This window comes from Neurospora tetrasperma (assembly GCF_000213175.1).
Source record: "Neurospora tetrasperma FGSC 2508 unplaced genomic scaffold NEUTE1scaffold_2, whole genome shotgun sequence".
Classification (NCBI taxonomy): Eukaryota; Fungi; Ascomycota; class Sordariomycetes; order Sordariales; family Sordariaceae; genus Neurospora; species Neurospora tetrasperma.
This window is the reverse complement of record NW_009799100.1, coordinates 1,295,887-1,320,920: the sequence shown is the minus strand read 5'-3', so window position 1 is coordinate 1,320,920 and position 25,034 is coordinate 1,295,887. Positions and strand designations below refer to the sequence as shown.

The following is a 25,034-nucleotide window of genomic DNA, read 5'->3' as shown; positions in this document are numbered from 1 at the left end:
ACAACTCACAAGCCTTCAGTTTGCCAGGGATAAGATGATATGCAAAGTGACCCTCAGGACCGTAGGGCGACGAGAACCGCTGTGAGCACCGAGCAGTGAGAAGCGAACCAGGCCTTGTCTGAGGTCAGCATGCCCGCAGTGGTGTAGAGATGCAACACGCAGCAGCAAAAGAAATCTTCCGACCCCCTCCCCCCTTCCCCACAGCTGCCGTAGTGCCTTAACAGGGACCCATAGGAAAGTTGATGCAGCATTGTTTGTCTAAGCTAGCAGGCATCCTTTGCCGTGGCGGGGATCCCGACATGCCCCAGATTTTTGGCAGACGGGAACGGAGGGGCCAGACCCAAGGTGTAAGAGAGAAGGATACCGTATTGTACGTGTTCACTATGAGCATGACCATGTAAATATTCACGATGTTAAGAAAGGGAACCATGTTTGGAAAGCAGGCAAAGTAGGACGACGAAGAGATGCGGTGAGAGGCGCCAGGTTGCACAGCCAGAATCCAGCAAAGGGAAGCAGGTGTGCTGTAATGGGAAATTGGGGTTGGAGGACGAATGGACTTCAGAAAAGTGCAGGTCGGTATTGCAGTCGCAACGCACAGCTGGGCTGGCACACAGACGGCAGGAATGCGGGTACCGTAGAACGTGAACATGTGGGATGCGAGCTGAGCTTTGATAGGCAGGAGGTACCAGAAAGTAGAGTAGGTACACTACCTGATAAACGGACGAGGCCCGTCTCCTAACAAGGAACTTGACAGCGAGTGTTCGTCCAAGTTTTCCCCTTTGGCCTTTCTTTGTCAGAATCTCAATAGGCACCAGAGACCTGGCCTCGGTGGCAACGTTTTGTCAATGACTATACGACATGAGCTATGTGTGATTAGACATGAGGGAGGCAAAGATATCTTCCACCAAGATGGCTCGAGCGGATTTACAAATCTCAACAGGTACACTAGCCATAAGCTGGGTCATGGTCGTCGACAAGGCAACGAACTCTGGGTGAGTGGCAAAGAAAGAAAAAGAGAAGGACTGGACATGATAAATGGTTACTGATAGGTCCTTGCTCAACTCACCTCAGAATAAATCTGGTAATGGGTACCAAATGGTACCCTCACAGGTGATGAGTGTGGGGGAGGGACACGGCAGAAGAACAGCATGTGTCGCATCCGGATCTGGTGTAGTGTATAGCCTATGTTGCCGATGTCTCCTGTTACCTTATCCTATCGAGAAATGCTCAATCTCACCCACCATCCCACGCTCACTGTTTCATGTCGCCTTGATTGATGTGTTGCTTGTGATTCCCCAACCTCTTGTGAGGCTTATCCCCGAGATTGCTTTGTACAGTCAGCCACGCCTACAGAGTAACTGTCCTGGTCCGAAGTACACACACAAAGGCTGTACGGACAGAAGGGGGTTTGTTTGTTGCAAGCGGATATTTGGCTTCCGCTCAGATATCAAGAGACTTGGTGAACTCCATCCGAGTGGTACCCGTATGGGATCGCAGTGAAAAAAAAAAAAAGACAGGGAGACACTTGTCATTGCTTGTTTTTCCCATTCAGTGCTATCCTAATGCTCAACCGCTGCCCCACCAAGGCGGCCATGGCAATGGATTGCGCATTCAAACAAGCCCATCAACTTGCCACACACGTTAGTTTGCTCGGGTGCTGGGAGTCAGAACTCGAGTTGCGAGGGACTGGCCCTCTCTGCCGAGGACGAGTCTCCAACAGTGACGATGGAGGAAAACGAAAACGCTGTCAATGCAGGGGCGACTGGGAGACTGTGAATTTCGGGCCAGCACTCGACTTTTTGCATAACGCTCCAGCTCACCGCCCTCCTCTGCGGCCAAATCAGGAATGGTACGGGTGTCTGATAAAGAGATAAGCAGGGATCGTCAAGGGAAAGCAGGGATGTCTGGCCCTCCAGCGTGTTTGGACCTGAAGCCCATCAATGGAGGGGCAAAGAGAGGGAGTCGTGCAATTCTCGTCAATCACCGACGCTTGTTGTCATTTTGCGTGCGGTCAGTTGGAAGAGTAGTACCATGACGGAGCGCCCGAGTTTAGACCATAGATCTGGGATTGCTCTAGAGACTTCAAGTAGCAGAACCGACGAGAGGTGCAAGAAAGCTTCGAGTGAATGACAAAAACGACCACGAATGCAGACAGGCAAAGATCCCAAATCTGGCCATGCCAATTCGTCAAAACGCTCAGTGACTTGGACCCGGTTGCGTGGGCTGGGGATTTGTAAAACCCTGGCCACGTTGCCAGGTTCCCGTTCTTGAGGTTGCCTGGCGGGGTCGTTCGCCAGCCAGTGAAAGAGTGCAGGGAAAGAGAGAAAAAAAAAACTTTTTCGGCCACGACGCCTCCCACGCCCTGCCACCTAGAGTCAGACCCCCCCTTCCTTAGCCTCTCTACCCCCCCTCCACCGGCGCCATCTTGGTGGATCCCTCAACCATTTCACCACACCGGACCCAAACCTTTTTTTTTTTTTTTGCTGCACAAGCGGACGACCGAAAAAAAAAGCCTGTGCGCACATCCGTCGCCGCTGCAGCAAAATCCGCCGCCCAGCAAAAACCACTCCACAGGGACCTGGTTAAATATTTTGCTCCGTCCCCCGGCCCCGTCCACTGCCCTCCTCTCTTTCCTCTTTTTCTTCAGGTTTGACCTCCATTCTTTTCTACTCGACTGTTTCGTTCTCCGCGAACGCCCTCCACTCAGTCTTTTACCTTTTCTTCGCGCGACTTCTTCAGAAGAGCCGATCTCGAGTCAGGAATCCTTTTCGACCCTCCATCGAAAACCTCCAGGACTCTTCCATTCAAGTCGCTTGCTTCGATCAGACCGACGGCACTTGTTCCTTTTTGATCTCCGACCTAGACAACAGCTTTTTCAGTCGACTCCACGACCCAATCAGTCATCATGTCCGCCAAGGAGAACGCTCAGAGCCTCAAGGTTCTTGATGAGCTCATGCAGAAGCTCACCATCGCCAACGAGGCCGATGCCGTCAAGCAGGCTTCCATCGACGTTGCCTCTTTCATCAACGGTCGCACTCAGGACCTTGATACCCCCGTCAAGTAAGACTTCCTCACATCACAATTTTCATTTTTGCTGGGTCGCATCAGCCGCTCCACTGCCCTCCCCTGGCGTCTGTTTGCCTTGGCGCTGGGAAAAAATTGAGCATCGCAGTTGGCGGTCGAAGCGTACCTACCCCGCCAAAAGTGGAGTGGGGGCGTACTGAAGGACATGGACCACAAATGCCTCTCCGAAGGATCGGTCACCGATATGGTGGTCTCAGCAGGACGGTGTCAAATTTGAGGTCCCGACTCTTGTTGGGGGTCGGATTTATCGAATGAGCATTGTGCATCGCTGCAGGCACCAGTGTCCCAGTCGGGCAATCTCCCTGCCACGCACAAACACAGACACCAAAAAATTTGGAGAACGCTGTGCTAACATGTGAATCACCAATAGGACTGTCGAGGCGCTCAAGAAGCAGCTCGCCAACAAGAAGGATGCCACCGCTCGCGAGAAGGCTCTTTCTGCCATCCAGGCCATCGCTCAGCACAGCGAGGTTTCCGCCCATGTTGAGCCCTACCTGGTCGCCCTCCTCCCCAGCGTCTTCACTGCCGCTGGTGACAAGATCACCGCTGTCAAGAACGCTGCCATTGCTGCCGCTCTTGCCATCGCCGAGGCCATCAACCCCAACGCTGTCAAGGCCACCCTCAACCCTCTCATCGACACCATCCGCAACGCCCAGAAGTGGCCCGAGAAGATGACCGCCCTTGACTTCATTGACACCCTCATCCGCACCGCCCCCGTCCAGCTCGGTCTCCTCGTCCCCGACCTCATCCCCGTTATCTCTGAGGCCATGTGGGATACCAAGAAGGAGGTCAAGGAGCGTGCCTACCAGACCATGGAGAAGCTCTGCCAGCTTATTGTCAACCGTGATATCGAGCGCTTCATCCCTGAGTTGATCAAGTGTATCGCCAAGCCCGAGAACGTCCCCGAGACCGTTCACTTGCTCGGTGCCACCACTTTCGTCACTGAGGTCACTGAGCCCACTCTTGCCCTCATGGTTCCTCTCCTTGATCGTGGTCTCAACGAGCGCGACACCGCCATCAAGCGTAAGGCCGCCGTCATTGTCGACAACATGTGCAAGCTCGTCGACGACCCCAACATTGTTGCTCCCTTCTTGCCCAAGATGATGCCCGCTCTCCAGAAGAACTACGACAACCTCGCTGATCCCGAGGCCCGTGAGAAGACCAAGCAGGCTCTTGACACCCTCGTCCGCGTCGGTAACGTTGTTGACGGCAAGATCCCCGAGGCTCAGAACCCCGGTGATATCAACATTGTCCTTGGCCACCTCAAGGAGGTTCTCGGCAGCAAGTACGCCTCTGCTTTCGAGAAGTCCACCGCCATTGTCGAGTACATCGCCGCCGTTGCTGGTCAGCTCGTTTCTGAGAAGGCCACTGAGTCCTCCATCTGGGCTGAGGCCGTCAAGCCCTACCTCACCGTCATCGTTGGCGACGCTGAGTCCGAGGCTGTCACTGATGCCCTCCGCAAGAAGGCCACCCCCGGTGCCGCTGAGGCCGATGAGGCTGAGGCTGACGATGAGGAGGGTGAGGATCTCTGCAACTGCACCTTCTCTCTTGCCTACGGTGCCAAGATTCTTCTCAACCAGACCCACCTTCGTCTCAAGCGTGGCCAGCGCTACGGTCTTTGCGGTCCCAACGGTTCCGGCAAGTCCACCCTCATGCGCGCCATCAACAACGAGCAGGTCGAGGGTTTCCCCAAGCAGTCCGAGGTCAAGACCGTCTTCGTTGAGCACGACCTTGACTCCGAGGACACTGAGATGACCACCATTGACTGGACCATGAAGAAGCTCAAGGAGGCTGGTGTCGATACCTCCCGCGAGGATGTCGAGGCCAAGCTCGCCGAGTTCGGCTTCAGCCCTGACATGATCAAGAACGACATTTCTGCTCTTTCCGGTGGTTGGAAGATGAAGCTCGCCCTGTGCCGTGCCGTCTTCGAGGCTCCCGATATTCTTCTCCTCGACGAGCCCACTAACCATTTGGATGTCAAGAACGTTAAGTGGCTCGAGGATTACCTCAAGAGCTCTCCTTGCACTTCCATCATCGTCTCTCACGACTCTGGTTTCCTCGACAACGTCTGCCAGCACATTATCCACTACGAGCGCTTCAAGCTTAAGCGTTACCGTGGTAACCTCAAGGACTTCGTCTCTCGTGTCCCCTCTGCCAAGTCCTACTACGAGCTCGGTGCCTCCGAGATGGAGTTCTCCTTCCCCGAGCCCGGTTTCCTCGAGGGTGTCAAGACCAAGGCCAAGGCCATTCTCCGTGCCACCAAGATGTCCTTCCAGTACCCCGGTACCGCCAAGCCCCAGATCTCCGACATCTCCTTCCAGTGCTCGCTCGGCTCCCGTATTGCCGTCATTGGCCCCAACGGTGCCGGCAAGTCCACCCTCATCAACGTCCTCACTGGTGAGCTCATCCCCACCCAGGGTGAGATCTACCAGCACGAGAACATCCGTATCGCCTACATTAAGCAGCACGCTTTCGCCCATATCGATAACCACCTCGACAAGACTCCCTCCGAGTACATCCAGTGGCGTTTCCAGACTGGTGAGGATCGTGAGACCATGGATCGTGCCAACAAGATCATCACCGAGGCCGATGAGGAGGCCATGAACAAGGTCTTCAAGATCGAGGGCACTGCCCGTCGTGTCATTGGCATTCACAGCCGTAGAAAGTTCAAGAACTCCTACGAGTACGAGTGCTCTTTCGCCCTCGGCGAGAACATTGGCATGAAGAACGAGCGCTGGGTCCCCATGATGACCGCTGACAACGCTTGGTTGCCCCGTAACGAGCTTCTCGCTTCTCACCAGAAGATGGTTGCCGATGTCGATATGAAGGAGGCCCTCGCTTCCGGTCAGTTCCGTCCCCTTGTCCGCAAGGAGATCGAGTCTCACTGCGCCAACTTCGGTCTCGATGCCGAGCTTGTTTCTCACTCCCGCATGCGCGGTCTCTCCGGTGGTCAGCGTGTCAAGGTCGTCCTTGCCGCCTGCTCTTGGCAGCGTCCTCACTTGATCGTCCTTGACGAGCCTACCAACTATCTTGACCGTGACTCTCTTGGTGCCCTTTCCAAGGCCCTCAAGAAGTTCGAGGGTGGTGTCATCATCATTACCCACTCTGCCGAGTTCACCAAGGACTTGACTGAGGAAGTCTGGGCTGTCATGGACGGCAAGATGACTCCTTCCGGCCACAACTGGGTCCAGGGCCAGGGCTCTGGTCCTCGTCTCAAGGAGGACGATGGTGAGGAAGAGGAGAAGTTCGATGCCATGGGCAACAAGATCGTCTCCACCAAGAAGAAGGCTAAGCTTTCTTCTGCCGAGCTCCGCAAGAAGAAGAAGGAGCGTATGGCCCGCCGCAAGCGTGGTGAGGAGGTACGTTTAATAATCCACACTCCCTTATTGTTCTGTCAGCAGGTTCACTAACTTTTCCTCAACAGGTCTTCTCTGACGAGGACGACTTCTAAATCACTCGTTGCTGATGGGTGGTGCGTTCAAGACTGATTTCACTTTGTCAATGGAGATCAAAAGTTGCTTTTTCTGGGTCCGGTTTGCATGGTCAGGCATCGTGGGTTTTGCGTCTACTTTGGTGTTATGAGCTTTTAGATCATAATTTCTCTTGCGAGACAACCGTCGCAGCGTATCGTTCTACTGGGTGGCCGGGAGGCAAGGATTCGGAACGCTTGGGGACTGGAGACCCCCGAGATGGTCCTGTTTATCCTAATGTCTTCATGGTGTGTGCCCGTATGGAGGGGAAAAAAGGAGGATACCCAACGTGGATATAACGAAAGAGATGCATGACATTCTAGATGATAGACGACTTAAAAAGTCACACTTGATTACAATAACTCATGTGTATTTGTGCAATGTGCTTCGTTTTGCTGTTGAAATCGAACTCTTCTGTGATATTGGGACGTATTTTTCCCTGATATTTTAAGGCGCCCTGAATACGTCACGTGACCAGAGCATAACAAGTCAAAACCGGCAGATCTTTGGCGGTACGACAGTTGCAACATCGCATCTTCAGCATTGGCGATCCCATATGTTCAGGCCCTCATGAACAATGCATGGCAGCGCAAGTGCGGCGTAGTGAAGCAGCAATGCTCGTTTCTCGTATCTAGTGATACATCGAGCTACCTCATTGTTTGTTTACACTTGACAACAACGGGCAAGCTTGCATCAAACACGCTATTCGTTTACATCTTTGGGTATCATTCGGTTATGTACGCAATTCGCTTTATACAAAACAAGTACTCCCATCTTCCTTCAGTACAATACCACCACCCTTTCCTTTCCCACACTTTCATCCAAAACATGTTATTCCGTTCAAGGAATGACCTCCAACCGATAAACCGCCTCCCAATCCTCAATCTGCTGCTGCGTCTTGCCTCCGTCTCCACCAAATCTCGAAATACCAAATTTGGCCTTCTTCTCCTCCTCCTCCTCTCTCACAATCTCCGACAGTCTCTTACCCCCATCCCCATTGCCTTTACCCGCACCGGGTCTACCAGCAGCAGCAGCAGCAGCAGTACCGACATGACCAGGCTTAGGTCCCTTACCCTTACCCTTACCCGACTTCTTGATCGCACCCACATTACACTTGCCCTTGTTAAAGGCCACATCCGCCGCCCGCTTCCACACGGCGCTCACATCCTTGACCATGTCCAGCGTCCAGAACAAGCGGCAGTCGGCCTCCTCCACCACAAACTGGGCAGGGGTGCCGTCATTGACGTTATCGCGCAGGATCTGGTCGCGCACGTTGACGGCGGCTGCGGCGCTGCGGTTGATGGGGAGCATACTGAACTTGGAGAGAGCCTTCTTCTGGGACTCGGTCTTGGCGAAGGGGAGGTATTTCTGGACGGATGAGTAAATGTTGCGGTACTGCAGGACTTGGGCACCTTTGACGCCGCCGACGCCTTGGATGGGGTTGTGGTTGGGACGGCCGCCCATGGCGATGGATTGGACGCCGCCTTGGATCCTCAAGAATTCCGAGGCCAGGGTGCACGTGGAGGCGCACGCGCCGTCGTAGAGGATGACGATGTTGTCTGCGTCGAAGGGCTGTTGGACAACGCTAGGGTTGAGAGAGCCGTAGCCGGTGATTTCGATGCCCATCCCGTAGGTCTCGTTGGTGGTGGTTAGGTTGTCGTTGAGGTTCCAGCGCATCAGGTTGGTGTACTTGGTTCCCTGGTAGACGTGGGGGGCGAACTTGGCGCCAAAGGAGCGGAAGGGTTGGTTGGTCAGGTTGAGGTCGTAGCGGTAGTTGAACCAGGACTCGTAGTCCTCTACCAGCTCGTAGTCGGGGGTGGTGTACGGGTTTACCCCGGAGACGCGGTCGCTGACGATCTGGGCCATGGCGTTGTACGAGTCGGTTTCCTTCCACCGCGAAAACCCGTCCTGGACGATGGAGGGGAATAACTGGCGGAAGAAGTCGTAACCGAGGAGGATGTAGCCGCCGCCGTTGTTCTGGAAGTCGACAATCAGTTTTGTTTTGCCGGCTGCGACGGCTTCGGCGATGAAATCCTGCACGACGGCTTGGAACTCGGCGATGGAGGCGGAGGAGAAGGCGAACAGGGCGATGACGGCTACGTCTTCGTATCCGGCGCCCTCGAGGAAGTAGCCGGATACGACGGCGTCAGAGGTGATGATGACTGGCTTGGGGTAGCCGAGGACGTTCTCTGCGGGAGCGTCCTCGGGGGACTCGGCGGAGCTGTTGAGGGTCGCGCCGTGGGGGTTGCAGAACTTGGCGTAATAGGCCGCGCCCGAGGTGACGTTCGTCATGTCGGCCTTGACGGCGGCCTGGTTCTCGAGAGTCACACTGGTGCCATTGGCGAAGGTCAGGGTGGTGTTGGCGCCCTGGTAGATGTACCGGATACGGCCGCCGTTGGCGAAAAAGCCGGTAGACTTGCTGCTGGCAAAGGTGGCTTTCTGGTAGAACATGGTATTGTAGTTGGCGTCGGGGTCCTGGCTGATACCGGCGACGTCAATGGTCTTGGCCAGATAGGTGGCGGCGTCGATGCCATTGATCAGCTTGACCACGGAAGCGTTCTTGGGGTTGGCGAGGACGTCCTCGTACACCTTGATAACGGGCAGGGACTTGCCGTCCTCGCTGATGGACACCAGGGAGCGCTGGCGGCGCCACTCGAAGACCCTGGTCAGGGCGTCCGGGTAGAAGACAAAGTGGCCATCATGGCCGGGACCGAAGACGGTGGTGTACAGCTCCTGTTGAAACTGGTACTCGTTGGCGTACTTGTCCGCCTGCAGCTTGGCCTTGACGTTGTCAAGAGCGCCAAAGACGTCGTAAGCCGGGTAGGGGTACTCCTTGGGCGGCTTGGCCTTGTAGGCCGAGTCACTTTGCCAGTCGATGTAGGGCCTGATCGCATCCACAAGCTCGATGGCGGCATCTTTCCCTAGAGGGATTGAGTTAAGACACTCGTATGCAAGAGCTGCTGCCACAGTCGGGGTAGCTTGATGTCTGTCAGCTTACGTTCTCGCATATCGTCTGTCAACATGACAACTCACCTGATGGGTTGGCAGCTTTCTGGGAAGCCCATGAGCTGCTCACAATGGCACACGGCTCACTGGTAGGGACACTTGGACTGGCCGTTGTGGTGATGACTGGCTTAGAAACGGCCGAGTCAATGACGGCGGTCAGTACGGCCGGGACGGCCCAGAAGTGCCCACGCATATCGATACTTGGAAAAAGCTTGACGGCGCGTACACAAGAGACCCAAGAGCCAAACCTCCCTCTGAAGGCATCATGACTCTTTTATACTTTGCCATCTACCACTTCCTATATATACAAACTGGATTTATCTTGCACATTCCCCTTGCGGTCTAGCAGATCCGGGAAGCAGCTGCATGCAAGACGGCCAGCGGGGCCGGGAAGTTGAAGAAACCATTCAGAGCGGCTGGCAAGTCTGCCATGCCCAATCGACAGCTCATGTACTAGACTATGTTGAGCCTAGTCCGGTGTTCAGATAAATCCGGTTTGAAGGAGAATAAGGTATATACAGCATTCTCTCACTCACTTATCAGTTGTCATTATCACGCAATAGTGAAGGTTTCCCTGCTCGAGGCCGGCCAGCCAGGATAGAATCCGTCAACTACGAACCATTTCGAGAGGACTTGTGCCTGGCAGTCCCGGTCATGATGCCTAGCTCCCGGGAAGTTGAAGAGGAATCGAAACTCGGACGGTGAGAGAAAAGAAAGAGGCTTGAAGACAGGGGACACCAGAGTCACCTTCTCGTTGCGGAAGGTGGAGTTGCATCTGTTAGCAGGAAAATCGAGAGATGGACCATGGTCAGTGCTACCGGATAAATCGACTGTGTTCGATGGATAAATCGACTGTGTAGTCTTCGCGGGCTGCCCCCAAGGTTAGTGTTAGGGTTAGTGGTTAGGGTTAGGTGCTAGGGTTAGTCCCGGGGGTGCAGGGGGCCGGTGAGAGGCCCCCGCATATGAATGGGAATTCAACGCTTTAGAAAAGGTAGTTTTAAACTCTTATTTTCGTTGTCAAGACAATGACATTTTGGTAATAACTTGCAGTCGCGAAAGTTGGCGCGAGAAATGCCAAGCTTTGGGTCTTAGCTACGTATCAGTTTGTATGGGCTCCACACAGCGGATTCATCTGGGCACACAGTCGATTTATCCGGCTCGTGGTCAGTCGATGCAGAGAGCGGATGCCGACCCTGGGAACCTTGGGAAAAGACCAATACGAGAGCACGTAATCCGGAAGGTCGCAGAGATGATATTGGATCCATCAATCTTTATTAGTCTCTATACATGCCGCCGTGTGTTACCCATTGCACAGACGGCAAGGACATGTCATGTTGATGCGTGGTTCTCGAGCGTTGCCGTATCGGCTGTTAGGAGATCCTGGTGGTGAATAACAGCTTCACGAAAAGCTGCACTAACACTAACAGTAACACTCACTAGTCGTGGACGTCAGAATTATGCGCACACCGACAACCAGTTTACCACGTTTTGCCGCGCCCTTGGCGAACATCACCACTCGTGGTTACGTTGATGAAAAGGCGTTCACTTCAGGGACGCATACCCGAAGTTTGAGACAAGGTATAGTTCTAGAAGAGGAAGCATTGACTGCTCATGAATTTGCAGTGAGAACCAAGTTCTTGGGTGAAACATCGGCCGAGTTTTGATCATGAAATCTGTGGTGGGTCTGGATGCGGTGCGCTTAATTCTGACAGGAGCGTGGTACATACGCTACAGCAGCATAATGCGTAGTACAGTGCGTGCATGAACTATACGCAGTACAGAGCATGACGGTACCTGACAGCTGACAGCTGGGCTACACTACAATTACCAAGCTTGGCACCGACTGGTGCTGGGCTGGCTCCACATTCGACGACAACATGGGGAGGTACGTACCTCTCCCTCTCTCTCTCTCTCTCTTCTCTTTTCCTCTCCTTCGCATCTTTGTGTCCCGAACTCAAGATCACGTACCCAAAGATGATGGATACAAGAATACCATATAGATCCAGATGCATTGAGTCTCTTTCACCATTGTCTTCATTCATGGCCCGTTTCTCAAAGGGTGCCGGAAGCGGAATCGAACAAGGAAAGGAATGGCCCTCTTCACCACGCTGGAACAACCTCTTTGTGTCGAAAGTTTACTTGTTATGTACATGATATACTCAATATACGTCTTTCATTTGCTCAACATCATGTTCTTCTCTCTCTCTGCTATTGCTATCATCAGATTACGCAAACATGAACGCCGACGAGTCCGACGACGACATTCGTGACTGGAAGTGGGAACCGTTCACCTCAACTATCAACACCATCAAGCAGAACACCTATGACACAGTCCTTGAGGCAACGCAGAATCCAGATGCCGCCTTTCCTATCCCACGATGGACACGTCCCAACTGGCCTCAAGAGGGCGTCACACTTCCCCCAGAAGAAGTTGTCCCGCAGGACGGTGCAACGGCCGTGATCAAGGGTGATGCGACGTCTCGGCTGCGGCCAGCTCTCCTGCCCGAGGACAGAGCGCAGAACCCCACCAGATATGCCCTGCGATATGGAATTTTCCCCGATGATGACTTCCGTGGTCCTCGACACGGCCGGTCACGCATGTCCCCCATAGCGGAAGCCTTCGAGCACGAATTCCAGAATCTGGATCAGGATCCGGCATCGTACTCGCATGCAAACATTGCTCTTTTCAAGAGCAAATTTGGAGAAGAAGAGGTCTATGCCGATGATGAGGACTATCAAAGGGCCTTGTTCTATGGGTTCACGACTAAAGAGGTATTCTTCCACCTGATTTGGTCATCCTCCCCGGTACTAAAATTAAGAGACTAGAAAAGCTGACATCCACCGGTTTAGAGGATCGATTGGAAAGCCGAGCCTTTGCACCCGGACTTTGAACCTCAAGAGAGCAACCTCACTGGGAACCTTCACGAGTATGCATCACCTCCTAACTTTCGGTTGACACTAGTAGCAGAGCTGACTCGTCTATAGTTTACTCGTCAGAGACCAAAAATGGCTCAATATGGACGAGGGCGGCCGGCCAAGATACAATCTTTGCGGTAAAACAGGCGAATACTCTGTGGTGAGTTATTGGCACATAAACCATCTCCCCGTCGTCAACCTCCATTTTACTCGTTATCAACCATGAATACTAGTTGACATCTTTCACAGAACGACGAAGAACTGTGGACAGCACTCCAACCAGCCCTCCAGCTCGTCACCCGGGTTTTACAGATGGATCATCCCTTCTGGCGAGCATGCTTGGACTCTCTCTGCGGAATTGAAGTCCCACCTCACCGCAAGAGCAGAAAACACAAGGACAAAAAGCTCATCTACATCGACCCCAGCGAGCCCAAGGACTGGTTCGCAAAGCAGGGCACTCACATGAGAGCAAACCTCGCCCTCAGCTATATTCAGGAAAGAATAAGCCTTAGCATCAAGTCAAACCGTCAATTCGTGGCTGGACAAGGACCGGGCCGAGACGACATGACCGGTGAGACGCAGCCATACCATCGAAACGACGCTGTCAATTTTCGTCTGGAAGTTGCGATTGCAGCCGAGATCATGTGGCCTCTGCTTGTCCCGCAGTACACCATTGTCGAAAAGCAAAACTGTTCACTCGTGATTGCAACTGTCATTCTTCACGAACTAGCTGTATGTTTTTTTTTTTTTTTTTTTTTTTTTATCTCGTTACCTTCTAATAGCCTGCCATGTAGTAGCTGACTCAGGAACCGCCGTCCGTCGTTGATGAAATAGCATGCCGCTCATTTTGCCATGTATGGCCACGTCGCAGACACTCTAAACCCAGAAGTTCGTCGAGCATGGGACGATCCCTTCTGGGCTAATGAGGGAAAGGCTGAGATTGGATTTGCATTTGAGAACCAGGTAAGCATATCATACCCGTCGTGACCATTAGTCTAGTCACTTGACCTTTCAAACGATAATCCCGCAATCTCAATACTGACAAGTAATTATTACAGCTATGGGGCGGTACCCTCAAACCGCCTCACAAAACCGACATCGCCAGATTTTATCCCTACCGCACATGGCCCATTGACATCTGCCTCTGGCAGTGGCCCGACCCACCCGACCACAAAGACCATGAAAACAGGGCAGACTACCTCCGTGATGCTGTCTTGCCCACAGCACGCGTCGGAACCCTTATTCAGCTCAGGGACGTCCACCGACTATTTCAGCAGAGCTTCTGGGACGCCAACGTTCCGATCTACGGCCACAGGGCCCTGAGATTCACCACCGCCGGAAGACCTTCTTTTGCCGTCCCGCACGACGCAGAACTGAGGAAACAGGATTGGTACGAAACTTTCGGGTTTTCCAAGGGTAAATGGCTGCACTTGGCAGTGCGAGCGTTCAGGGCGGCTGAATATGGGATGGTGGCGGAGTACCTGGGCCATCTCGTTGACGAAGAGCTAGTCGGCGTGCGAACCAAGAGCCGCTGGGACGAGGAGAAAAAGCGGTGGTCTGGCCGTGACGCAGATGTAAAGGCACACATGGAAAAGATCAGAAACAACGCGTTGTCCAGTATGCCTGGAGATGCAGCAGTCAGCGTCACCCAGCTCAACGCGCGCTCTACCACCCAGGAGCTGCTATCCGCCTTGCAAGACTTTTGTAGCTCCGTGTTGGCCGAGCTCCAGCACTCCCAGCGCATGGCGGTCGAATACCTCCAGCTTTCGGATTTCGACAAGAGCTACCTCCAAGTTCAGCTCTGGAAGCTTCAGCAGCGGATCGAGTCCTACGGGCGCAAGGTGCACAGAATCATGAGCCTGTCTCTTCCGGCCAAGATAACCCGCTGGATGTCAATCGTGTTTCTCGATAACCAGCTTCTCTCGTCCATCAGCGAGAGTATCACAAGCATCACGTTACTCTTCTCATCTCTGAAACAAACCAGAACTTACCTGGAAAAGAACACCATCTCTCAGCGCGAATTTGACGAGATTGCAAAGACCATGCCCTCCATCGCGGATACCGTCTTCCGCACCCGGTCCCAGCGCCTGCAAAAGATTGCGCAGCGAGAGTTATTCAACATGCCACTCATGTTCCGTCAACTGTGGGAGAAGTTCCATGTCATCTTTGGGAGAATCAGCACCAAACTCCGCACAGGGACATTACGAGTGAGACCATACATCATGAAGAAGAAGAGGAAGAAGCAAAAGAAGAAGAATGCAAGGAGACAATCAAGCCCTGGCACCGACTATGACTCGGAGCTGTCATTATCACGACTCACCCTCCGAAGCCCCCAGTCGAGAATATCACCAAGATCAGCTTACCCACAGGCGCTGCTGGCATCGGCACCGGCTCCAAGACCAACGACGAGAGTCATGTCCGCTAATGACCCGGAGCAGGAAGCAATCTTGTCAGGACACGCCTTTGCAGGCTTGCAGATTAGACCACGGGCAGAAGGACCAGGAACCACCTTTTCAGGCCACAACTTTGGAAACCTGGAAATCAGATCACGTCCATCAACAGCAGCAGCCGGCGCTAAGCGCGGACGGGATGATGATGATGATGATGATGATGAAGATGAACCACAACTACCAGCCAACAAGCGACAACTGCGCCCGAATCAAGTACTTCCGCCACAGAGATTCGCTCGTGCTCCTGGTGCTGCTGCTGCTGCTGCTGCTCCGTCTTCGTCCCCGGCAGCTGGTGCTTCCCGTTCTGCTACCGGTTCTGCTTGGACTTCTTCTTCTAGCTCTGGGTCTGATGATGATGTTAGTGATAGTTCTAGTGACGAGTCCGGTGGTGAGTCTGGCGGCCCTAAGAGTGATTCTGGTGGTAGATCTGGTGGTTCACCAAGAGCTGGTGCGGAAGGTGCTTCCGAAGACGAAGAGTTGATACCCGAAGGGAGCTACAGCGTAGGCAGCACCAGGAGCCCTGATATCCCCGAAGGCCCCAGCACTGGCTACCCCGGAGATCCCATGGAGATCAGCGACAGCGACAACCGAGGGGGCAGAAGAGGAAGACAAGCAGCGCCTTCTTCCTCTACCCACCACCGCCACCATCGTCATTCCCGTTCCCACTCCTATTCCTCCTCCTCTTCTTCTTCCTCCTACTGCTCAACTTGCTACTCCTCTTCCGAATCCGAAACTGGTATCGTAACCAACGACCCTAACCTCGCCGACCCCTTCATGGACGCTCCCCCTCAACCCAACACCACTATCCCCCCTCAACCTAACACCACCACCACTCCCACCACTCCCACCACTCCCCAACGTAACCCCCCTGCTCGCACATCCCCCCTCCGCACCCCCCACATGCGCGCCCCCTCCCGCTCCCCCTACCGCACCCCTCCCCCTGCCTACCAAAAGACTCCTCCCGTGCACTCCCAAACTCCTCGTCACCCCATCGAAGGCCCTCGTCCCCGTCGCCGATCCCCCGGCCACTCCCCTCTTGAAGGACCCCGCGGCCGTCGACCCCGTCGTCAAGTCCAACCCAACGAAACTCCTCCGCCCTCTTTCCTCAACGCAGTCGGCAGTATCTTCGGCCTCAGCCTCGGCCCGGGCAGTGGCGGACGCGCTGCCACCGACGCTGACATTCGCAATGCTCGCAGCCCTTCTACGCCTGAATTTCGCGCTCCAAGGGGTAGAGATTCTCCCACGCAAATCAGGACTCCAACCTCTGGTATGCGGGGGTTACTTGCACCGTTGGGTCGGTTGAACTTTTTCGGTGGTGATGGTGGTGGTGGTGGTGGTTCTCCACCGGCGGCACCTGCGGCACCTAGGCGGAATGTAGATACTAGAGGGGCGCCTGGCCGTAGAGGTATGGAGATCTATGAACGTCGTAGAGCTCCTTTCGCTGAGATGAATGTTCCGAATGCTCCAAGAGGTAGAGCTGGTGCTTCGGGCGCTCCGAGGGGTGCTCAGGGTGGTAGGGGTGCTGGTGCGAATACTGGAGAACCAAGTGTCGGGTGGGGTGGTCTGGGAGATGTTTTTGGTGATGAGAGGGGTCAAACAGCAGGGCAGAGGGAGAATCCAGGTGATGATGATATGGATATGGACGACGGGATAATGTAGGTCGCGGTTTTTAGGGGGATGGGGACTAAACAAAGGGGTGGCTGTTTGAAGGTTGGAGCGGGTGGACAGAGATGGAGGATAGGGTGTGAATCAAGTTGTCTTATGTAAATCAGGAGGGCCGACTACCTGGGATGGCGCAATGGGAACGGGTCAGTTATTTAGTTTGGATTTGTGGTATACTCTGCGTTTCATGATTGGTTACTTAGTTAGATACATCAACCTTTCTTCAATCTTCGGATCGACTCCTGCTTGTGATTGTCAGCTACTGTATGATTTAATTATATGCTGGAGCCAGTTGATAGCAACTTGAACCACCACAAATGTGCTGAGTGCTTAACGAACCGAGCAGTGAGAACGACTGTCGTCCACTGGCTTTCGTGATCCACTCGGACGTAAATGTTTGCTAAGATACAGACGCAAACTTCTTGCCAAATTTTGCAATCTCATCGTCGATTGCAGCTACTGAGGTCTGTCGATTTCCTCCTCCTCCTCAGCCACTCGCCGCTTTTGCAGAGCCACCTGAGCGTCCATCCGCGTTCAGATGATTTTCTCTCCGATTGCTGTCCGGAACTGTTCTGGCACTGCCTCCAGCTCTTGATTCGCTTTTCTGAAGCCATTCCATATTTTGTTCTTCGATTATGACACGATTATGGGATCGAGAAAAGGAACATAGTCCTCCAACATGCAAGCAAAGGGTTGTTGCGAATACCAGCGGGTCAAAGCAGGGACAACGCACCTCTTGGCCGTCAGAACTGGAAGTTCATTGATACTTTGCCCTCTTCACCTTTCGCTTTCAGCACGCTTGGAGGTTCGCCACCCCTGACATGAATGGGGAAACTTCCTCCCGGGTTTTCAAATTGAGGGAGGGAAGTACGTCCTAGAGGTAATTTGTTAGCCCACTTGCGTCTCTGACACTGAACTTGGTGGCTTCACACTAGGAGTATTGGAAATAGGTGGGGATGGGTGACTCACGGTAGCCATTTGTGGTAGGCACGCGTATCCTGGTGGGCGAAAGTGACAATAATGACCTTTGTGATTGTGGCCGGTGTCTTGGGATCTAGCAGGAAATGACGAATGGCACCAAGGGCTGCTTGAGCTGCATATCTGCTCGGATAACCGTAGATGCCAGTGCTGATGGCGGGGAAAGCGATGGTGGTGAGTCCAGCCTCTGCTGCTATCTGCAGAGAGCGTAGATAGCAGGAGATGAGGAGTTTCTCGCACTCCTGGTGGTTCCCCGATGAATAGACGGGACCGACCGTGTGGATGACCTTTTTGCAAGGCAAGTTATAGGCGTCAGTCATGACAGCGTCACCCGTGTCACATCCACCCTTGGTGCGGCACTCGCGAACCAGCTGGGAGCCGGCGGCACAATGGATGGCACCATCTACGCCTCCGCCACCAAGAAGGGAGTTGTTTGCGGCGTTGACAATGGCATCAACCTGAAGTTTGGTGATGTCTCCGTGGTGGATGGCAATGCGCTTGTTGAGCTCAGACGATGGGGTGGGGAAAGCATTGGAGTCGCCGTCGACGACAACAGGGAGCGTTTGCTTATAGGAGTCTGTCACGCCGAAGCCCTCCTCGGGGAGTACGCCCTCGTCGTAGAGGTCATGGATGCTGGGGATCTCGTGGGACTCTACACGGCGGGCCGAGGACGCCATACTTCTCGTTGCTTGCGAGGCAGCTGTAGTTGTGATGGCTGGAATGGCTCGGGCTGAAATGAATCGAGTTGTGAGTGGACGTCGACTTTGATTGCGTAGAGACACTTGGAGAACGCGGGACAAAAGTCGAACTGAGGACATGAATGGCAAACGAATGGTCTCTGGGTGTGCAGGAAATAGTGAAGTTGGAGAAGAGTGAGTTCAGTTGAGACACAGATACGATACCGAGGGCTTCTGGGCGCCAAGCTTCCTTTATGAGTGAAGATGAAAAGAAAGGCAGGACCGATGACGTTAAACACCTTTCATGACCGCGACAGGCCATAGCTCTGGAAGGCACGACCAATTCTAACCCAACTGAAGAGATGCCGCCGTTGAGTCAAGCATTTCGTGCAGTTACTTGCTTGCCGATTTCACTAGATTTTATTATGAAACCAACGCTTGATGGTTTGGCACAGGAGCAACAACTTGAACTCGTCGGTCGTTCCATTTGTACATTGCTGATGTTCCCATGGACGGGATGACGAAAGGTCGACAGGAAGGACAGGAAAGATACCTAAACCAAAGTACCTGTCCTTATCTTACCTTATCTTCCATTCGTGTCACCGCCCCTAGGTAGAGGTACCTCTAGCTTGGGCGGGCTGAGGCGGGGCACAGCGCTAGGGACGCCCTCAAACCCCTTGTAAGTTCCTGGACGTTCTGGCCCGTACCCCTCCCTCGCTGGCGCCCGTCGTGTGTGCCCATCTCCGACAATTTTGCCAGACACTTATCGCGGCGGTTCCAACTTGTCGCCGTTTGATTCGAGTCTTGCTACCTGACTCACCCCCGTCACCGCACATCACCGCCCGCACAGCCATCCTCTGTCCGACCGACAACCTCTCCGGTTGACTCTAGCCCGTCGTCGCGATAGCAGGTCCTGTCGCCCTCTCCCATATACATACCTAGCCTCCACCTCAGAGAGCCCGCCCGCTTTTCTGCGCAACGCAATCGCATATCGAGGACGTCTGAGAGACTTTGCGACAGCCCACCACCACACACACCACCCAGTCGCAAACCGCACACCACACACACCAACACATCATGACCGACGCCGTCGTAGATGCCGCTGCCAAGATGCAGCTGGCCGACGCCCCCGTCGACCCCAATGCCCCCAAGCTCGTTCTCGACGAGGAGACCGGCGAGATGGTCTCCAAGGGCGAGCTCAAGAAGCGTCTGGCCAAGCGCGCAAAGAAGGCCATCAAGGAGAAGAACAAGGACGACAAGAAGAACGTCGCCGCTACGACCGCCGCTGCCCAAGACGGTGCCACCCCCAAGAAGCAGACCCCTAAGCCTGAAGAGGCCCCCATCGACACCCAGGCCATGTTCAAGCAGGGTTTCCTTAACGACGTCTACAACGAGCGCCCCGTCAAGCCCGTCTTCACCCGTTTCCCTCCCGAGCCCAACGGCTTCCTCCATATCGGCCACGCCAAGGCCATTGCCATCAACTTCGGCTTTGCCAAATACCACGGCGGCAACTGTTACCTCCGATTCGACGACACCAACCCCGAGGCCGAGGAGGAAATCTACTTCACCGCCATCGAGGACACGGTCCGCTGGCTCGGCTTCACCCCCTACAAGATCACGTACTCGTCCGACAACTTCCAGAAGCTGTACGACCTGGCCGAAAAGCTGATTGGCCTCGACAAGGCCTACGTCTGCCACTGCAACGATGACGAGATCAAGCTCCAGCGTGGAGGTGAGAAGGGCTCCAGCCCCCGTTTCCGCTGCAAGCACGCCGAGCAGTCCGTCGAGGAGAACCTCCAAAAGTTCCGCGACATGCGCGACGGGAAATACAAGCCCAGGGAAGCTTTCCTTCGCATGAAGCAGGATATCACCGACGGCAACCCCCAGATGTGGGATCTTGCCGCTTACAGAGTCCTTGACAAGCCGCACCACAGGACCGGAAGCCAGTGGAAGATCTACCCTACCTATGACTTCACCCACTGTCTATGCGATAGCTTCGAGGGCATCACTCACTCCCTCTGCACCACCGAGTTCGTGCTCAGCCGTGTCTCGTACGAGTGGCTCAATAAGTCTCTCGAAGTCTACGAGCCCATGCAGCGCGAGTACGGTCGTCTTAGCTTGTCCGGCACCGTGCTCTCCAAGCGCAAGCTCAAGGAGCTGGTCGACCGCAAGATTGTCCGCGGCTGGGACGACCCCCGTCTGTACACGCTGATCGCCGTTCGCCGCAGAGGTGTTCCTCCCGGCGCCATCCTCGAGTTCGTCAACGAGCTCGGCGTCACCACCTCCAACAGCATCATCCAGATTGTCCGTTTTGAGCAGACCATCCGCCGCTACCTCGAGCGCACCGTGCCCCGCCTGATGCTCGTGCTTGACCCCGTTCCCGTCGTGATCGAGGATGCTGACGAGTTCGACGGTTCCGAGCTCACCGTGCCTTTCTCGTCCAAGAACGCTGCTATGGGCGACCACAAGATCAAGTTCACCAAAACCGTTTACATTGACCGCTCCGACTTCCGTGAGGTCGACTCCAAGGACTACTTTCGCCTCGCCCCCGGCAAGACCGTCGGCCTTCTCCAGGCCCCCTTCCCCATCAAGGCCACCAGCTTCACCAAGGACGAGACCACGGGCAAGGTCACCGAGATCCGCGCCGTCTTCGACCGTGAGACCAAGAAGCCCAAGACCTTTATCCAGTGGGTTGGCACCGACGGCTCTCGCAAGTGTGAGGTTCGCGTCTACAACCAACTGTTTAAGTCGGAGAACCCCGCTGCTGCCGAGGGCGGCTGGTTGAGCGACATAAACCCCGAGAGCGAGGTTGTCTACCCTGATGCCCTTATCGAGTCTGGCTTCGACGAGGTCAAGCGCCGCGCTCCTTGGCCTGAGGCGGCTGGTGAGAGCGAGCTTGGCAAGGGCGGTCCTGAGAGTGTCCGCTTCCAGGCTATGCGTGTTGCTTACTTTGTAAGTTCCCCCCTTTCCCTGACACTATCTCTGAATTGAAACTAACCGATAGTTTTGCAGGCCCTGGACAAGGAAAGCACAGATGACAAGATCGTTCTTAACCGCATTGTCTCGCTCAAGGAGGATAAGGAGAAGAACTAAGCCGTTGTCAGCGAATTAAGAAAAGAAATTTGTCGGAAAAATATAGAATTGAATGATTATGAGTGTATGAGCAAATTTTGGCCCCGAGATATCTCTTTTTTTTTTTAGGTTTACGGTGTCCAGATGGAGTAGCGGAGTTGAAAATGACATGGCATCATGAATGCTTATTTGCAAAAATTACTTGGCTATCCGTGTGTTGCCGTTTCAATATCTTTGTGTCTGACTGATATGCTGTTCTCTTCTTTCTTTTTACCCTTTTTTCCCCGTCTTCCTCCTCAAAAACGTGCCTAGCTAGTGCTTTGGCCACACCCTCTTTGGTTGTTACAGCTCATCTTGCCCTGTCACACTGACCTAAGAGGTAATTGAAAATAAGATAAGTAATAGAGGTGAGGTCTTCGTTGGAGAGTCGCCCACCAAAAATGGCGTATGCGAGTGCTACATACGAGTTCCTAGATCACCTCACACATGGGTCTGACCTCGGACTAAAATCGGAGCGCTAAGACTGCGCTAAGACAGACCTCGGACTACGATCGGAGCGCTATAACGTATATAGAAATATATATTCTTATTATACTTCTCTAACAACCATTTAAATTCAAAGAGTAACCTTACCTACTAGGTAGACCAATTAAAAATATATTCTAAACTAATTTACAATTTACACTTTATTTAATTTGAATCCTTACTTTAATTTCTATATTTATATCGTATTATATATATATATATCGGTTTATAATAAATTTTAAATTAGTCTAGGACCGGTTTAAGACCTATCCAATACAAATCTTTTATAAATTTGCTTTTTTATACTATAACTTACTAGTATAAATAAATATATAAATAAACAAAAGTAATTATATTAACCTTAAATAAGTCTCTATTTAATTATTATACTTAATAAGCAGGATAAAATATATATAAGTTTAAAACCGATCCCCGACCGAGCTAGGATATTTCTTTATTCTTTTTACTATTTTTTTATTATCTATTATTAGAAGTTATACTCTTCTAAATTCGGTCTAAAACTAATTTAAAATAAATTTAAAATCTATTTCCTTTATTAACCTTTCTTTATTTTTCTTTCTTACTATCTACTACCTCTACCTACTATAACGTTAAAGTACTAATAGTTAAATATTTTTAAACGTTATATTAAAGGTACTAATAGTAAAAAATTAAAGGGTCTTCTTCTATTTAAGGTTAATAAAGTAAATTCTAATCTATATTTAATCCTAAACTAATCCCTAATAGATTATTAATATAAAAATTTTAGAACGGAAAGTTGGTTATTTATATTAATAAAGTATACTATTGGACTTTTATTAAAGGAAAGGCACTTTATTAGTATATAGTAAGTAATTAAAAGTTTATTAAGTAATTTATATAAAATTAATTACTAATTAATATAAGTATAATTTTTTTTCGAAATATATTTATTAAATATATTAAATATTATTTTAATATAGAAGGTAAACCGTATAAAATTACTTCGCGGGATACCCTCAATAAGAATAGAATTATTAGAAAGGTTTTTAAAATTATATTTAATATAGATTATAAAGTAGTAGGTATAGAATTAATTCTAAATAGGTTATAAATAAATTATAAATTGATTTATTATAGTTTTTTACAATTCCCTTATTAAATATTATAAGGCTTTCCTTATTCGAAAAGTAGTATTATAAGAGTTAAAAAAAGTAATTATTGAAAGATAAAACTAAAAGAGGGTAATAAGAAAAGGAAAAGAAAAAGAGAAAATAGGAATTAGAGATAAAAGAATAGAAAACGAAGCTATAGAAAATATAGAAATAGGTAGTAAGGATATAGAGGATATAAAAATAAAAATAGAGAATATATATTACCTCTAAGGACCTAATAACTAATAGAAAATTAATCCAAAACTAATTATAAATTTATATTAAATAATAATACTCCTTACAACTATTCGCTTCTAATTATAGTTACTTCCTAATATTATTTATATAATTTCAATTAAAATATAGTATTAATTATAGATTAATTTAAGATTAGTTATAGTCTAAATTTAGAAGAATTCGGTTATTTTATACTATTAAATTAAGAAATAAATACTTTCCTAGAATTCGCTAATTAATTAAACGATTCTCTCCCTATAGAATTTAATTTTACTATCCCTAAACTATTAATCGCCTCTAGAAATATAAGAATTATTTAATATAATTATAAAAGTAATTTATTAATTCCTTAAATTAATATTAGACCTATTTAGGGCTTATTTATAATTAATTTTACTACCCCTACTTTACCTCCTTATATTACTAATACTAAACTAGTTTAAAATTTATTTATAATTAATCTTACTATATTTACCTTACTTCTTTATATTACTAATATTAAACCGGTTTAGGATTTATTTACAATTAATTCTATTACCCCTACTTTATTTCCTTATATTATTAATACTAGACCGGTTTAGGATTTATTTATAATTAATCCTATTACCCCTACTTTACTTCTTTGTATTATTAATATTAGACCGGTTTAAGACTTATTTACAATTAATTTTATTATATTTACTTTACTTCTTTATATTATTAATACTAAACCGGTTTAAAATTTATTTACAACCAATTTTATTATTCCTAATTTATTGGCTCGCCCTATAAATATAAGTCCTACCCCCCCCTAATTCCTTACTTCTCTATATTAATATAAGATTTATACGAAATTAATTTATAATAGATCTTACTACCCCTAGCCTATTAATACCTCCTATAAAGGTAGGACCCGTTTTAAATTAATTTAGAATTAATCCTACTATTCTTAAATATATTTTAATTATAACGAATACGGATACTTTTTATATTTATAAAGAGGATAATATATTCCAACCAAACTTCAAAATAATTTACTTTAAAAATAGTCCGAAAAAAGGTTAAATAAATAATTATTAATTAATCTTAAACCTATCTATAACCTATATACTAATTATATACCAATTATTTTTATATCCTTATTTATATTTAATAAAATGGTAGGTATTTCTATTTTATAACTAGGAAGGAGACTATATAAATATCTTTAATTATATTATTTACAATAGAGAAAATTGAATATATAAATATTTAATTTATTTTAAATTAAAATAAAATTAATTTTAATTTATTTTAGGCCTTCTACCCTCTCGCTATATACAACCTTTTTATAAAATATAGTAGTACTACTATATTTATCCTCAAAAAATATAAGAAAATACTATACGGAAGAAAATTGAATTAAAATAAATTCCCAATTAATTTAATACTACTTTATAATTTAATATTAGAAAGTAAAATAATTATAATATAACTTCAAAAGGCCTTACCCGTTTATTAACCTATAAAAGAAAAGTAATAGTTCGGGAATAATATTCGGGTATTCCTATTTAATTTATATTTATATTAGGTTCGGAATAGGTCTGGAATTAATTAAAATTTAATTATAAAATAATTAAAAATTAATTTGTAGAATAATAAACGAATTATATTTAACCTTATTTATACAATACTTTTTATTTATATAATTCCCCCTCCTACCCCCCCTCCCCCTTCTTTTATTTTTTTTAAAATATTATATATATTTTATATACTTTTATTAAAAGTATATTTATTCTAAAATTAATTTGATATAAAATCCAATATTAATCCTTATTATATCTTTTACTACCTTTAACCTATATA

At 49.8% G+C, this 25,034-nt stretch overlaps 5 protein-coding genes across 5 annotated transcripts; 3 read left to right on the top strand and 2 right to left on the bottom strand.

The window, feature by feature from the left end:
• Positions 1-2,645: 2,645 nt before the first annotated feature.
• On the top strand, positions 2,646-6,933 carry NEUTE1DRAFT_116274 (elongation factor 3; the record flags this gene model as incomplete). Its single annotated transcript, XM_009850832.1, has 3 exons — positions 2,646-3,060; positions 3,455-6,443; positions 6,509-6,933. 3 exons carry the CDS (start codon positions 2,906-2,908, stop codon positions 6,533-6,535), a joined length of 3,171 nt encoding a protein of 1,056 aa, XP_009849134.1.
• A 311-nt stretch (positions 6,934-7,244) lies between these two features.
• Positions 7,245-9,753, bottom strand: NEUTE1DRAFT_120754 (uncharacterized protein; the record flags this gene model as incomplete). Its single annotated transcript, XM_009850831.1, has 2 exons — positions 7,245-9,514; positions 9,588-9,753. The coding sequence occupies 2 exons, from the start codon at positions 9,751-9,753 to the stop codon at positions 7,395-7,397; spliced, it is 2,286 nt and encodes a 761-aa protein (XP_009849133.1).
• Positions 9,754-11,795: 2,042 nt separating this feature from the next.
• On the top strand, positions 11,796-16,585 carry NEUTE1DRAFT_40205 (uncharacterized protein; the record flags this gene model as incomplete). Its single annotated transcript, XM_009850539.1, has 6 exons — positions 11,796-12,332; positions 12,411-12,487; positions 12,546-12,636; positions 12,726-13,208; positions 13,311-13,439; positions 13,535-16,585. 6 exons carry the CDS (start codon positions 11,796-11,798, stop codon positions 16,583-16,585), a joined length of 4,368 nt encoding a protein of 1,455 aa, XP_009848841.1.
• Positions 16,586-17,415: 830 nt separating this feature from the next.
• On the bottom strand, positions 17,416-18,485 carry NEUTE1DRAFT_120752 (uncharacterized protein; the record flags this gene model as incomplete). The annotated part of the gene is made up of 2 exons (XM_009850830.1): positions 17,416-17,462; positions 17,558-18,485. The coding sequence occupies 2 exons, from the start codon at positions 18,382-18,384 to the stop codon at positions 17,438-17,440; spliced, it is 852 nt and encodes a 283-aa protein (XP_009849132.1).
• An 827-nt stretch (positions 18,486-19,312) lies between these two features.
• Positions 19,313-21,430, top strand: NEUTE1DRAFT_78273 (glutaminyl-tRNA synthetase; the record flags this gene model as incomplete). The annotated part of the gene is made up of 2 exons (XM_009850829.1): positions 19,313-21,195; positions 21,256-21,430. 2 exons carry the CDS (start codon positions 19,321-19,323, stop codon positions 21,334-21,336), a joined length of 1,956 nt encoding a protein of 651 aa, XP_009849131.1.
• Between the last annotated feature and the right edge of the window lie 3,604 nt (positions 21,431-25,034).